Source organism: Convolutriloba macropyga, chromosome 1, assembly GCF_964194025.1.
Source record: "Convolutriloba macropyga chromosome 1, txConMacr16.3, whole genome shotgun sequence".
NCBI classification, from domain to species: domain Eukaryota; kingdom Metazoa; phylum Xenacoelomorpha; order Acoela; family Convolutidae; genus Convolutriloba; species Convolutriloba macropyga.
The window spans coordinates 43,088,054-43,105,044 of NC_134468.1; the positions used below are offsets into that span (position 1 = coordinate 43,088,054).

General features: G+C 34.2%; 1 protein-coding gene across 1 annotated transcript in view; it reads left to right on the plus strand.

Annotated features, from left to right (window-relative positions):
- Window positions 1–460: 460 nt before the first annotated feature.
- The window catches only part of LOC142349208 (uncharacterized), a 124,365-nt gene continuing 107,834 nt past the window's right edge, over window positions 461–16,991 (plus strand). Inside the window, exon 1 of the mRNA XM_075400625.1 lies at window positions 461–679. Within this exon, the coding sequence (XP_075256740.1) occupies window positions 479–679 (201 nt within the window). The 5' untranslated portion in view covers window positions 461–478. The remainder of the gene's footprint in view (window positions 680–16,991) is intronic.

Here is a 16,991-nt window from a genome sequence, read left to right on the forward strand (position 1 = left end):
TTGCACTTGAATAAACATATAACAGAATAGGGGTTGGAATTTTATGCGGAGGCACATTAACTATCGTTTTTTGATTTCTTTTTTTGCTCGATGCATTTTTGTTGCAGTTTTTTCCATTTTTGCAGATTTGGATCCTGGAGGAGATGAGTGCGGACTCCGACGACGGAAAATTCAGTTGAGGGACTCCATTAATATCAAAACTTGTTGCCGGGTTAATCTATGCTTGATGTTTTTTATCAAAGGCATTTATAGACCGGCGTGGGTTGTCTTAAAGAAAGCCATTTTGCTCAAACCAAGCAGTCCTTAGAAACAATGCCCATTTTCGGCTCTACAGGCTAGTCAAAATTTTGTCATTGCTATTGATATTAAAATTACAGAAGTTACGCAGTCGGATTATACCAGATATGCTAAGATTGATTCGTTGTAATTGGTTACTAATACATTAAAGTGATTTTAGAGTTGCGAATGTTTTTTTAGAATGTTGAATGGTCGTAATTGCGTGCCGAGAATTGACTTCAGCGCGGCGTGTAATGTCGATTCTGAGCTTTTGTTTGGCTCAGAGTCTAGTGAACTGCAACGGTTGACATCATCAGTGTCTTCGGCATTGGAGGATGTTGGCTTTTTCATTCTGAACAATAGCGGAGTTGGAACGGAACAACTGAGGACATTAAAAAGAGAGGTACGTGAAAGTTAAACTAAGTACAGTTGGCTCGGCTTTCGTAATTATTAGTAAACGAAATAATTCTTTTTCTAATATGAACACAGATTGTTATATTTTGGCAGTGAGTGACTTTTACGTTTAGATCCTTTGATGAAGCCGATTTCGAGGTTTTTTTAGCTCACAGAAATTTTTTTTTGACGGAAGTTACCTCTGTTAAGCGCAATCCTATTGCAGACTTGTAGCATATACGCAGTTTCTTTTTGAAAATGTATCTTGAATGATACCTTATTTGTTATCCTCCTCTCCATAGTTTTCTTATTAAAGCTGCGAAAAAAATAGGAATATATATATTTATAAGCGCTCTTTTTTTTAGAACCTGTGCACACATTTTGAGGATTTTGATGTCAAAAGTGAACCCTTGATGAAACTGCTAAGGGAAGTTGAGCGAAAAAGCGAGTCGCTTTGCCTCGTGACATTTTGTCACTTTTATTTTGCAATAGAATGAGAAAACAAGTATTAGAACAAAAAATCGTTTTCTCGATCATGATTTTGTTTCACATGCGGCGATTTGACTTTGAAAGGTGCATTCTTCTTTCAGTTTGTTTTGAAGTGAAGTTTCTGTCCTTGAAGTTTTGTTGAATTGTAATATTCAGTTGTTTTTCTGCTATTTTTTTTTATTTTTTACAAGGTTTTGGTTTGTACTGGCTCACATTTTTTTCGACGACTTTGAGCTTTGAAAACTGGAGAAACACAAAAGCCCCGAGGTATTAAGTTGTATTAGAGGCCCTACGTTGTCTCAGAGCGTTTTAGTAGTCTGATTTGTCCAGTTTGCTCTAATGGTTGGGAAGGCTTAAATTGTATGTGAAAAGGTCATTTGGTCCCAAAATGGTGCAGTTGTACTTCTTAATGGTTTTTTGGAGATTTTATACAACTAAGGTTTTAAACTGCTTTTGTCACCTTTTTCAAATTTTTTGACATTAAGGTTACCAATTGGATTTTCAGGCTTTGCGTGTTTTTTAATGTGATGACTTTATTTAAACAAAACTTTTGCCGTAGAAGTGTCGGCTGCGTAAAACGTCGCTTTTTGATATGCCATTTAGATACTTCGTTGAGATATGTATTGATATATCTACAGCATAATTTGCATCAACGTTTATATCTGATTGATACCTGCGATTAGATGCTCTTTTCTCTAATTTTGATTGCTATCCGAAATTTTTTCTGTGCTGTTGCACTTGTTTCCTGAAAAAGCTGAGATGCTTCTACTAATTTGGTTAGTTTATTAATAGCCGCCCTCATCTTCTCAGCCGGCTATTATAGCGCTCCTATTTTTTTTTACTTCGTCGAATAAAAAAATGTTTCGCTTTACCTCATTTTGCCGCCTTTTCAACATTTTGCGTGAAATCTTTTTGACTTCTCTAGGCTAGTTTCTCTCTTCTCTCATTCTGCTAAAAGTGAATTTGAACATCAGTTGCTCAGCAAAGCAATTCAAAATGAACAGAGTCAGTATAAAAATTGAAGTCAGAAATAGAAACGGGATAAACCCATAAAGTCCAATTTTAGATGCCCGCTATTTGAACGTCGTTCCTATAAGTCTTATTTACCATCTCTAATGCTTCTTGTTATTGATAGTAGCCCCTGTAACCTCTCTCTAAGAAACAGAAGTATGTTCAACTACGAAATGCCATCAAAATAAATCGGACTTAAAAAAATGTTTTTTTTTTTTACAAAAATCTTTTTTTTCAATATCTTCTGTTATTTCAACCCCAATCATGCTTATTGGAATCAACGGCGGCTATTTTCCGGCAATCTGCCGGGTATGTTTCTAATTGAGCGCTACTTTTCATCGTTTACTCTGTTTTCCATATGATTTTCTATTCCTCGTTAAGATACATAGTGACATTTAAACCGTTTTTTGAAAAGAAATGCTGGAAAGTTTTTTCAATTTTTTTTAGTTTTTTTCCCAGTTATTTTGTTAATTTAGGAATTTTTGTCAGAAATGCCCAGCCCTACATCTTTGTCTAACTTCTAGAGATCTTTTTCGTTGCTTTGAGTGTTAGCCTTTGAATTTGGATTGATGTAATTTACATCGAATTTCCCGGCTGTGTTCTTTCTGGACAACATAGGTTTTTTTTCAATGGTCACCGGCACTCATCCTTTTTGTCTTATACCATTTTTTCTGATTGATACCTTCTTAGATGCACTTGTCGTCTGTAAATTTTCATAGCAATGATTGTTTTTGGCCATGATTACACTTCTTTTTTCCTTTTTTGAAGTCACCCTCTTCGACTTTATATTTTAGTTTTTCTTGATGCATCCAACTATCGCGTTTTGATAGGTTGTTGAAAAACAGTTTGTTTTATCTGACGGAAAGGTTTTTTTATTCCTGTTTATTTGATGCATTGAGGCAGTTGTTGAGGACTTACTAGTGCGGCTACTTCGGTTGTTGTTCGTGTTTTTCCCTTATTGAATGGAGGGAATGTAGACTGAGATAATATACAACCGATTTTAATATTTGATTTTTTTTCACTCTGCTGAGTTTTTCTGTCGCTGGCATTTCTTGATTTTATATGTTTGTCCTGACCAATAGCGGAGTTGGAACGGAGCCATTGACGACATTAAAAAGAGGCGCGTGAACGTTAAAGTAAGTACAACTGACTCGGCTTTCATAATTCTTAGTAAGAGGAGTAATTCTTTTTTATATGAACACAGAGATTGTTATATTTTAGCACTGCGTGACTTTTACGTTTAGATCCTTTGGTAAAGCTGATTTCGAGTTTTAGCTCGAAGAATTTTTTGACTGAAATCATTCTGTTCAGCGAAATCCTATTCCACACTTGTAACATATACTGAGTTTACGAAAATGTATCTTGAACTATTCCTAGCATATGAGCAGTTCCTTTTTGAAAATTTATCGGGAATGATACGTAGCATATACGCAGTTTCTTTTTGTGTACTGTTATAATTGTTTCTTGGAAATTCTGAGATTCGCCTACTAATTTGGCTAATTTGTTATTTTGGAGCGCTACTTTTCTTCGTTTACTCTGTTTTACATAGGACTTTCTATTCCTTGTTGAGATACATATTGACATTTAAATCGTTTTTTCAAAAGGAATGCTGGAAAGTTTTCTCAATTTTTAGTTTTTTTTCTCAGTTATTTCATTAATTTAGGAATTTGTGTGAGAAATTTCAAGCCCTTTATCTTTGACTAACTTTTGGAGATCTTTTTCGTTGCTTTGAGTGTTAGCTTTTACATTTGGATTGATGTAATTGACATCGAGTTTCCCGGCGGTGTTCTTTCTGGACAACATAGGATTTTTTCAATGGTCACCGGCTCTCATCCTTTTTGTCTTATACCATTCTTTGTGTTTGATACCTTCTTAGACGCACTTGTCTTCTGTACTTTTTCATAACAATGATTGTTTTTGGCCATGATTACACTTCTTTTTTCCTTGTTTGAAGTATCCCTCTTCGAGTTTGTTTGTTAGTTTTCCTAAATGCATCCAACTATCGCGTTTTGATACGTTGTTGAAAAACAGTTTTTATCTGACGCTTATTTTAAGCGGGAAGGCTTTTTTTATTCGTGTTTATTTGATGCATTGAGGCAGTTGTTGAGGACTTACTAGTGCGGCTACTTCGATTGTTGTTCGTGTTTTTACGTTATTGAATGGAGGCAATGCAGACTGAGATCATATAAACCCGATTTTTTAATATTTGATTTTTTTCTCTCAGCTGAGTTTTCCAGTCGCTGGCATTTCTTGATTTTATTTTTTTTTGTTCTGAACAATAGCGTAGTTGGAACGGAGCAATTGAGGACATTAAAAAGAGGTGCGTGAACGTTAAAGTAAGTACAACTGGCTCGGCTTCCATAATTCTTAGTAAGAGAAGTGATTTTTTTATTTGAACACAGAGATTGTTATATTTTAGCAGTGCGTGACTTTTACGTTTAGATCCTTTGACGATGCTGATTATGAGTTTTAGCTCGCAGAATTTTTTGACTGAAATCATTCTGTTCAGCGAAATCCTATTCCAGACTTGTAACATATACTGAGTTTACGAAAATGTATCTTGAACTGTTCCTAGCATATGAGCAGTTCCTTTTTGAAAATTTATCGGGAATGATACGTAGCATATACGCAGTTTCTTTTTGTGTACTGTTATAATTGTTTCTTGAAAATTCGGAGATTCGCCTACTAATTTGGCTAATTTGTTATTTTGGAGCGGTATTGTTCTTCGTTTACTCTGTTTTACATAGGATTTTCTGTTCCTTATTGAGATACATATTGACAAAATGTATTTTGAAAATGATTGCTGGAAAGATTTTTCAATTTTTTTAGTTTTGTTCACAGTTATTTCATTAATTTAGGCATTTGTGTGAGAAATTCCAAGCCCTACATCTTTGACTAATTTTTAGAGATCTTTTTCGTTGCTTTGAATGTTAGCCTCTGCATTTGGATTGATGTAATTTACATCAAATTTCCCGGCTGTGTTCTTTCTGGACAACATAGGTTTTATCAATGGTCAACGGCACTCATCCTTTTTGTCTTATACCATTCTTTCTGATTGATACCTTCTTAGACGTTCTTGTCTTCTGTAGTTTTTCATAGCAATGATTGTTTTTGGCCATGATTACACTCCTTTTTTCCTTTTTAACAGCTTCCCTCTTCGACTTTAATTTTTAGTATTCCTAGATGTATCCAACTATCGCGTTTTGATACGTTGTTGAGATTCAGTTTGTTTTATCTGACTCTTATTTTAAACGGAAAGACTTTTTTATTCCTGTTTGTTTGATGCATCGAGGCGGTTTTTGAGGACTTACTAACGCGGCTACTTTGATTTTAGTTTGTGGTTTTCCGTTATTGAATGGGGGGAATGAAGACTGAGATCATATACACCCGATTTTTTAATGGCTGTTTTTTTTCTCTCAGCTGAGTTTTTCAGTCGCTGGCATTCCTTGATTTTATTTGTTTGTTCTGAACAATAGCGGTGTTGGAACGGAGGAACGTAGCAACTGAGGACATTAAGAAGAGGTACGTGAACGTTACAGTAAGTACAACTGGCTCGGCTTTCACAACTCTTATTAAATGAAGTAATTCTTTTTTTATGAACACAGATTGTTATACTTTAGCAGTGCGTGACTTTTACGTTTAGATCCTCCGATGAAGCTGTTTTCGAGTTTGTAGCTCACAGAAATTTTTTGTTGACTGAAATTACTTCTGTTCAACGAAATCCTATAACAGAATTTTAGCATATACGGTGTTTATTTTTGAAAATTTATCTGATTAATTCCTAGCATATACGCAGTTTCTTTTTGAGTTTTTTGTGCACTCTGACACTTGTTTCTTGAGAAATCTTAGATCCGCTACTAATTTGGCTAGTTTGTTATATTGGAGCGCTGCTTTTATTCGTTTACTCTGTTTTACATAGGATTTTCTACTCCCTGTTGAGATACATATTGACATGGAAAGTTTATTTTGAAAATGATTGCTGGAAAGTTTTTTCAATTCTATAATTTTCATTCGGGTTATCTGATTAACTAAGGCATTTTTGCGGAATTCCAGGCCCTATATCTTTGACTGGTGTTGTTTTTTTGTTGCTTTGAGTGTTAGACTCTTCATTTCGATTGATGTAAATTACATCAAACTTCCCGGCTGTGTTCTTTCTAGACAACTTAGGCTATTTGAATGGTCACCTGCACTCGTCTTTTGATCTTTCTTGATACTATTCTTTTTGATTCATACCTTCTTTTCCTTTGTAATTTTTTATTGCTATGATGTTTTTGGCCATGATTACACTGCTTTTTTCCTTTTCATAAGCTTTCCTCTTCGAATTTAATTTTTAGTTTTCCTAGAAGTATCCAACTATCGCTTTTTGATACGTTGTTGAAATACAGTTTGTTTTATCTGACTCTTATTTTAAACGGAAAGGAAAGGCTTTTTATTCCTGTTTGTTTGATGCATCGAGGCGGTTGTTGAAGACTTACTAACACGGATACTTCGATTTTAGTTTGTGGTTTTCCGTTATTAGATGGGGGGAATGAAGACTGAGATATAATATACACCCGATTTTTTAATGTGATTTTTTATCAGCTGATTTTTTCAGTCGCTGGCATTCCTGGATTTTATATGTTTGTTCTGAACAATAGCGGAGTTGGAACGGAGCCATTGACGACATTAAAAAGAGGTACGTGAACGTTACAGTAAGTACAACTGGCTCGGCTTTCATAATTCTTAGTAAAAGAAGTAATTCTTTTTTATGAACACAGAGATTGTTATATTTTAGCACTGCGTGACTTTTACGTTTAGATCCTCCGATGAAGCTGTTTTCGAGTTTTTGTAGCTCACAGAAATTTTTTGTTGACTGAAATTACTTCTGTTCAACGAGTTCCTATTGCAGAATTTCAGCATATAGTGTTTTTTTTTGAAAATGTTTCTTATTAATTCCTAACATATACGCAGTTTCTTTTTGAATTTTTTGTGCACTCTGACACTTGTTTCTTGAAATCTTAGATCCGCTACTAATTTGGCTAGTTTGTTATAATGGAGCGCTGCTTTTCTTCGTTTACTCTGTTTTACATAGGATTTTATATTCCTTGTTGAGATACATATTGACATTTAAAGTGTATTTTGAAAATGATTACTGGAAAATTTTTTTCAATTCTATAGTTTTCTTTCGGGTTATCTGATTAACTTAGGCATTTTTGCGAAATTCCAAGCCCTACATCTTTGACTGGTGTTGTTTTTTGTTGCTTTGAGTGTTAGACTCTTCATTTCGATTGATGTTATTTACATCAAACTTCCCGGCTGTGTTCTTTCTAGACAACATAGGCTATTTGAATGGTCACCGGCACTCGTCTTTTTGATCTTTCTTGATACTATTCTTTTTGATTCATACCTTCTTTTCCTTTGTAATTTTTGATTGCTATGTTTTTGGCCATGATTACACTACTTTTTTTCCTTTTCATAAGCTTCCCTTTTCGAGTTTAATTTTTAGTTTTCCTAGAAGTATCCAACTATCGCGTTTTGATACGTTGTTGAAATACAGTTTGTTTTATCTGACTCTTATTTTAAACGGAAAGGAAAGGCTTTTGTATTCCTGTTTGTTTGATGCATCGAGGCGGTTGTTGAGGACTTACTAACGCGGATACTTCGATTTTAGTTTGTGGTTTTCCTTTATTGGATGGGGGGAATGAAGACTGAGATAATATAGACCCGATTTTTTAATGTGATTTTTTATCAGCTGATTTTTTCAGTCGCTGGCATTCCTTGATTTTATTTGTTTGTTCTGAACAATAGCGGTGTTGGAACGGAGGAACGGAGCAATTGAGGACATTAAAAAGAGGTACGTGAACGTTACAGTAATTACAACTGGCTCGGCTTTCATAATTCTTAGTAAAAGAAGTAATTCTTTTTTTTATGAACACAGAGATTGTCATATTTTAGCAGTGCGTGACTTTTATGTTTAGATCCTCCGATGAAGCTGTTTTCGAGTTTTTGTAGCTCACAGAAATTTTTTGTTGATTGAAATTACTTCTGTTCAACGAATTCCTATTCCAGAATTTCAGCATTTAGTGTTTTTTTTTGAAAATGTATCTGATTAATTCCTAGCATATACGCAGTTTCTTTTTGAATTTTTTGTGCACTCTGACACTTGTTTCTTGAGAAATCTTAGATCCGCTACTAATTTGGCTAATTTGTTATATTGGAGCGGTGCTTTTCTTCGTTTACTCTGTTTTACATAGGATTTTCTGTTCCTTGTTGAGATACATATTGACATTTAATGTGTTTTTAAAATGATTACTGGAAAGTTTTTTCAATTCTATAATTTTCTTTCGGGTTATCTGATTAACTTAGGCATTTTTGCGAAATTCCGAGCCCTACATCTTTGACTGGTGTTGTTTTTTTGTTGCGTTGAGTGTTAGACTCTTCATTTCGATTGATGTAATTTACATCCAACTTCCCGGATTTGTTCTTTCTAGACAACATAGGCTATTTGAATGGTCACCGGCACTCGTCTTTTTGACCTTTCTTGATACTATTCTTTTTGATTCATAACTTCTTGTCCTTTGTAATTTTTGATTGCTATGATATTATTGGCTATGATTACACTCCTTTTTTCCTTTTTATAAGCTTCCCTCTTCGAGTTTAATTTTTAGTTTTCCTAGATGTATCCAACTATCGCGTTTTGATACGTTGTTGAAATACAGTTTGTTTTATCTGACTCTTATTTTATACGGAAAGGCTTTTTTATTCCTGCTTGTTTGATGCATCGAGGCGGTTGTTGAGGACTTACTAACGCGGCTACTTCGATTTTAGTTTGTCGTTTTCCGTTATTGAATGGGGGGAATGAAGACTGAGATAATATACACCCGATTTTTTAATGTCTGATTTTTTTCTCTCAGTTGAGTTTTTCAGTCGCTGGCTTTCCTTGATATTATTTTTTTTTCTGAACAATAGCGGTGTTGGAACGGAGCAACTGAGGACATTAAAAAGAGTAACGTAAACGTTACAGTAAGTACAACTGGCTCGGCTTTCCGTAATTCTTAGTAAAAGAAATAATTCTTTTTTTATGAACACAGAGATTGTCATATTTTAGCAGTGCGTGACTTTTACGTTTAGATCATCCGATAAAGCTGTTTTCGAGTTTTTGTAGCTCAAAGAAATTTTTTGTTGACTGAAATTACTTTTGTTGAACGAAATCCTATTCCAGAATTTTAGCATATACGGTTTTTTTTGAAAATGTATCTGATTAATTCCTAGCATATACGCAGTTTCTTTTTGAATTTTTTGTGCACTCTGACACTTGTTTCTTGAGAAATCTTAGATCCGCTACTAATTTGGCTAGTTTGTTATTTTGGAGCGCTGCTTTTCTTCGTTAACTGTTTTACATACGATTTTCTATTCCTTGTTCAGATACATATTGACATTTAAAGTGTTTTTTCAAAATGATTGCTGGAATGTTTTTTCAATTCTATAATTTTCTTTCGGGTTATCTGATTAACTTAGGCATTTTTGCGAAATTCCAAGCCCTACATCTTTGACTGGTGTTGTTTTTTTGTTGCTTTGAGTGTTAGACTCTTCATTTCGATTGATGTAATTTACATCAAACTTCCCGGCTCTGTTCTTTCTAGACAACATAGGCTATTTAAATGGTCACCGGCACTCGTCTTTTTGATCTTTCTTGATACTATTCTTTTTGATTTATACCTTCTTGTCCTTTGTAATTTTTGATTGCTCTGATATTTTTGGCCATGATTACACTCCTTTTTTCCTTTTTATAAGCTTCCCTCTTTGAGTTTAATTTTTAGTTTTCCTAGATGTATCCAACTATCGCGTTTTGATAGGTTGTTGAAAAACAGTTTGTTTTATCTGACGGAAAGGCTTTTTTATTCCTGTTTATTTGATGCATTGATGCAGTTGTTGAGGACTTACTAACGCGGATACTTCGATTTTAGTTTGTGGTTTTCCGTTATTGAATGGGGGGAATGAAGACTGAGATAATATACACCCAATTTTTTATTGTGATTTTTTCTCTCAGCTGAGTTTTTCAGTCGCTGGCATTCCTTGAATTTATTAGTTTGTTCTGAACAATAGCGGTGTTGAACGGAGGAACGGAGCAATTGAGGACATTAAAAAGAAGTACGTGAACGTTACAGTAAATACAACTGGCTCGGCTTTCGTAATTCTTAGTAAAAGAAGTAATTCTTTTTTTTATGAACACAGAGATTGTCATATTTTAGCAGTGCGTCATTTTTACGTTTAGATCATCCGATAAAGCTGTTTTCGAGTTTTTGTAGCTCACAGAAATTTTTTGTTGACTGAAATTACTTCTGTTCAACGAAATCCTATTCCAGAATTTTAGCATATACGGTTTTTTTTGAAAATGTATCTGATTAATTCCTAGCATATAAGCAGTTTCTTTTTAAATTTTTTGTGCACTCTGACTCTTGTTTCTTGAGAAATCTTAGATCCGCTACTAATTTGGCTAGTTTGTTATAATGGAGCGCTGCTTTTCTTCGTTTACTCTGTTTTACATAGGATTTTATATTCCTTGTTGAGATACATATTGACATTTAAAGTGTATTTTGAAAATGATAGCTGGAAAGTTTTTTTTCAATTCTATAATTTTCTTTCGGGTTATCTGATTAACTTAGGCATTTTTGCGAAATTCCAAGCCCTGCATCTTTGACTGGTGTTGTTTTTTGTTGCTTTGAGTGTTAGACTCTTCATTTCGATTGATGTAATTTACATCAAACTTCCCGGCTCTGTTCTTTCTAGACAACATAGGCTATTTAAATGGTCACCGGCACTCGTCTTTTTGATCTTTCTTGATACTATTCTTTTTGATTCATACCTTCTTGTCCTTTGTAATTTTTGATTGCTCTGATATTTTTGGCCATGATTACACTCCTTTTTTCCTTTTTATAAGCTTCCCTCTTTGAGTTTAATTTTTAGTTTTCCTAGATGTATCCAACTATCGCGTTTTGATAGGTTGTTGAAAAACAGTTTGTTTTATCTGACGGAAAGGCTTTTTTATTCCTGTTTATTTGATGCATTGATGCAGTTGTTGAGGACTTACTAACGCGGATACTTCGATTTTAGTTTGTGGTTTTCCGTTATTGAATGGGGGGAATGAAGACTGAGATAATATACACCCGATTTTTTATTGTCTGATTTTTTCTCTCAGCTGAGTTTTTCAGTCGCTGGCATTCCTTGAATTTATTAGTTTGTTCTGAACAATAGCGGTGTTGAACGGAGGAACGGAGCAATTGAGGGCATTAAAAAGAGGTACGTGAACATTACAGTAAGTACAACTGGCTCGGCTTTCGTAATTCTTAGTAAAAGAAGTAATTCTTTTTTTTATGAACACAGAGATTGTCATATTTTAGCAGTGCGTCATTTTTACGTTTAGATCATCCGATAAAGCTGTTTTCGAGTTTTTGTAGCTCACAGAAATTTTTTGTTGACTGAAATTACTTCTGTTCAACGAAATCCTATTCCGGAATTTTAGCATATATGGTGTTTGTTTTTGAAAATGTATCTGATTTATTCCTAGCATATACGCAGTTTCCTTTTGAATTATTTGTGCACTCTGACACTTGTTTCTTGAGAAATCTTAGATCCGCTACTAATTTGGCTAGTTTGTTATATTGGAGCGCTGCTTTTCTTCGTTTACTGTTTTACATAGGATTTTCTATTCCTTGTTGAGATACATATTGACATTTAAAGTGTATTTTGAAAATGATAGCTGGAAAGTTTTTTCAATTCTATAATTTTCTTTCGGGTTATCTGATTAACGTAGGCATTTTTGCGAAATTCCAAGCCCTACGTCTTTGACTGGTGTTGTTTTTTTTTGTGCTTTGAGTGTTAGACTCTTCATTTCGATTGATGTAATTTACATCAAACTTCCCGGCTCTGTTCTTTCTAGACAACATAGGCTATTTGAATGGTCACCGGCACTCGTCTTTTTGGTCTTTCTTGGTACTATTCTTTTTGATTCATACCTTCTGGTCCTTTGTAATTTTTGATTGCTGTGATATTTTTTGGCCATGATTACACTCCTTTTTTCATTTTTATAAGCTTCCGTCTTTGAGTTTAATTTTTAGTTTTCCTAGATGTATCCAACTATCGCGTTTTGATACGTTGTTGAAATACAGTTTGTTTTATCTGACTCTTATTTTAAAAGGAAAGGAAAGGCTTTTTTTTATTCCTGTTTGTTTGATTCATCGAGGCGGTTGTTGAGGACTTACTAACGCGGATACTTCGATTTTAGTTTGTGATTTTCCGTTATTGAATGGGGGGAATGAAGACTGAGATAATAATCACCCGATTTTTTAATGTCTGACTGTTTCTCTCAGCTGAGTTTTTGAGTCGCTGGCATTCCTTGAATTTATTAGTTTGTTCTGAACAATAGCGGTGTTGAACGTAGGAACGGAGCAATTGAGGGCATTAAAAAGAGGTACGTGAACATTACAGTAAGTACAACTGGCTCGGCTTTCGTAATTCTTAGTAAAAGAAGTAATTCTTTTTTTTATGAACACAGAGATTGTCATATTTTAGCAGTGCGTCATTTTTACGTTTAGATCATCCGATAAAGCTGTTTTCGAGTTTTTGTAGCTCACAGAAATTTTTTGTTGACTGAAATTACTTCTGTTCAACGAAATCCTATTCCAGAATTTTAGCATATATGGTGTTTGTTTTTGAAAATGTATCTGATTTATTCCTAGCATATACGCAGTTTCCTTTTGAATTATTTGTGCACTCTGACACTTGTTTCTTGAGAAATCTTAGATCCGCTACTATTTTGGCTAGTTTGTTATATTGGAGCGCTGCTTTTCTTCGTTTACTGTTTTACATAGGATTTTCTATTCCTTGTTGAGATACATATTGACATTTAAAGTGTATTTTGAAAATGATAGCTGGAAAGTTTTTTCAATTCTATAATTTTCTTTCGGGTTATCTGATTAACGTAGGCATTTTTGCGAAATTCCAAGCCCTACATCTTTGACTGGTGTTGTTTTTTTTTTGTGCTTTGAGTGTTAGACTCTTCATTTCGATTGATGTAATTTACATCAAACTTCCCGGCTCTGTTCTTTCTAGACAACATAGGCTATTTGAATGGTCACCGGCACTCGTCTTTTTGGTCTTTCTTGGTACTATTCTTTTTGATTCATACCTTCTGGTCCTTTGTAATTTTTGATTGCTGTGATATTTTTTGGCCATGATTACACTCCTTTTTTCATTTTTATAAGCTTCCGTCTTTGAGTTTAATTTTTAGTTTTCCTAGATGTATCCAACTATCGCGTTTTGATACGTTGTTGAAATACAGTTTGTTTTATCTGACTCTTATTTTAAAAGGAAAGGAAAGGCTTTTTTTTATTCCTGTTTGTTTGATTCATCGAGGCGGTTGTTGAGGACTTACTAACGCGGATACTTCGATTTTAGTTTGTGATTTTCCGTTATTGAATGGGGGGAATGAAGACTGAGATAATAATCACCCGATTTTTTAATGTCTGACTGTTTCTCTCAGCTGAGTTTTTGAGTCGCTGGCATTCCTTGAATTTATTAGTTTGTTCTGAACAATAGCGGTGTTGAACGTAGGAACGGAGCAATTGAGGGCATTAAAAAGAGGTACGTGAACATTACAGTAAGTACAACTGGCTCGGCTTTCGTAATTCTTAGTAAAAGAAGTAATTCTTTTTTTTATGAACACAGAGATTGTCATATTTTAGCAGTGCGTCATTTTTACGTTTAGATCATCCGATAAAGCTGTTTTCGAGTTTTTGTAGCTCACAGAAATTTTTTGTTGACTGAAATTACTTCTGTTCAACGAAATCCTATTCCAGAATTTTAGCATATATGGTGTTTGTTTTTGAAAATGTATCTGATTTATTCCTAGCATATACGCAGTTTCCTTTTGAATTATTTGTGCACTCTGACACTTGTTTCTTGAGAAATCTTAGATCCGCTACTATTTTGGCTAGTTTGTTATATTGGAGCGCTGCTTTTCTTCGTTTACTGTTTTACATAGGATTTTCTATTCCTTGTTGAGATACATATTGACATTTAAAGTGTATTTTGAAAATGATAGCTGGAAAGTTTTTTCAATTCTATAATTTTCTTTCGGGTTATCTGATTAACGTAGGCATTTTTGCGAAATTCCAAGCCCTACATCTTTGACTGGTGTTGTTTTTTTTTGTGCTTTGAGTGTTAGACTCTTCATTTCGATTGATGTAATTTACATCAAACTTCCCGGCTCTGTTCTTTCTAGACAACATAGGCTATTTGAATGGTCACCGGCACTCGTCTTTTTGGTCTTTCTTGGTACTATTCTTTTTGATTCATACCTTCTGGTCCTTTGTAATTTTTGATTGCTGTGATATTTTTTGGCCATGATTACACTCCTTTTTTCATTTTTATAAGCTTCCCTCTTCGAGTTTAATTTTTAGTTTTCCTAGATGTATCCAACTATCGCGTTTTGATACGTTGTTGAAATACAGTTTGTTTTATCTGACTCTTATTTTAAACGGAAAGGCTTTTTTATTCCTGCTTGTTTGATGCATCGAGGCAGTTGTTGAGGACTTACTAACGCGGCTACTTCGATTTTAGTTTGTGGTTTTCCGTTATTGAATGGGGGGAATGAAGACTGAGGTAATATACACCCGATTTTTTAATGTCTGATTTTTTTCTCTCAGCTGAGTTTTTCAGTCGCTGGCATTCCTTGATATTATTTTTTTCTGAACAATAGCGGTGTTGGAACGGAGCAACTGAGGACCTTAAAAAGAGGTACGTGAACTTTACAGTAAGTACAACTGGCTCGGCTTTCATAATTCTTAGTAAAAGAAGTAATTCTTTTTTATGAACACAGAGATTGTTATATTTTAGCAGTGCGTGACTTTGACGTTTAGATCCTCCGATGAAGCTGTTTTCGAGTTTTTGTAGCTCACAGAAATTTTTTGTTGACTGAAATTACTTCTGTTCAACGGAATCCTATTCCAGAATTTTAGCATATACGGTGTTTATTTTTGAAAATGTATCTGATTAATTCCTACCATATACACAGTTTCTTTTTGAATTTTTTGTGCACTCTGACACTTGTTTCTTGAGAAATCTTAGATTCGCTACTAATTTGGCTAGTTTGTTATATTGGAGCGCTGCTTTTCTTCGTTTACTGTTTTACATAGGATTTTCTATTTCTTGTTGAGATACATATTGACATTTAAAGTGTATTTTGAAAATGATTGCTGGGAAGTTTTTTTCAATTCTATAGTTTTCATTCGGGTTATCTGATTAACTTAGGCATTTTTGCGGAATTCCAAGCCCTACATCTTTGACTGGTGTTGTTTTTTGTTGCTTTGAGTGTTACTCTTCATTTCGAGTGATGTAATTTAGATCAAACTTCCCGGCTGTGTTCTTTGTAGACAACATAGGCCATTTGAATGGTCACCGGCACTCGTCTTTTTGATCTTTCTTGATACTATTCTTTTTGATTCATAACTTCTTGTCCTTTGTAATTTTTGATTGCTATTATATTTTTGGCCATGATTACACTCCTTTTTTCCTTTTTATAAGCTTCCCTCTTCGAGTTTAATTTTTAGTTTTCCTAGATGTATCCAACTATCGCTTTTTGATACGTTGTTGAAATACAGTTTGTTTTATCTGACTCTTATTTTAAACGGAAAGGCTTTTTTTATTCCTGCTTGTTTGATGCATCGAGGCGGTTGTTGAGGACTTACTAACGCGGCTACTTCGATTTTAGTTTGTGCTTTTCCGTTATTGAATGGGGGGAATGAAGACTGAGGTAATGTACACCCGATTTTTTAATGTCTGTTTTTTTTCTCTCAGCTGAGTTTTTCAGTCGCTGGCATTCCTTGATATTATTTTTTTCTGAACAATAGCGGTGTTGGAACGGAGCAACTGAGGACATTAAAAAGAGGTACGTGAACGTTACAGTAAGTACAACTGGCTCGGCTTTCATAATTCTTAGTAAAAGAAGTAATTCTTTTTTTATGAACACAGAGATTGTTATATTTTAGCTGTGCGTGACTTTTACGTTTAGATCCTCCGATGAAGCTGTTTTCGAGTTTTTGTAGCTCAGAAATTTTTTGTTGACTGAAATTACTTCTGTTCAACGAAATCCTATTCCAGAATTTTAGCATATATGGTGTTTGTTTTTGAAAATGTATCTGATTTATTCCTAGCATATACGCAGTTTCTTTTTGAATTATTTGTGCACTCTGACACTTGTTTCTTGAGAAATCTTAGATTTGCTACTAATTTGGCTAGTTTGTTATATTGGAGCGCTGCTTTTCTTCGTTTACTCTGTTTTACATAGGATTTTCTATTCCTTGTTGAGGTACATATTGACATTTAATTGGTTTTTTGAAAATGATTGCTGGAAAGTTTTTTCAATTCTATAATTTTCTTTCGGGTTATCTGATTAACTTAGGCATTTTTGCGGAATTCCAAGCCCTACATCTTTGACTGGTGTTGTTTTTTGTTGCTTTGAGTGGTACTCTTCATTTCGAGTGATGTAATTTACATCAAACTTCCCGGCTCTGTTCTTTCTAGACAACATAGGCTATTTGAATGGTCACCGGCACTCGTCTTTTTGGTCTTTCTTGGTACTATTCTTTTTGATTCATACCTTCTGGTCCTTTGTAATTTTTGATTGCTGTGATATTTTTTGGCCATGATTACACTCCTTTTTTCATTTTTATAAGCTTCCGTCTTTGAGTTTAATTTTTAGTTTTCCTAGATGTATCCAACTATCGCGTTTTGATACGTTGTTGAAATACAGTTTGTTTTATCTGACTCTTATTTTAAAAGGA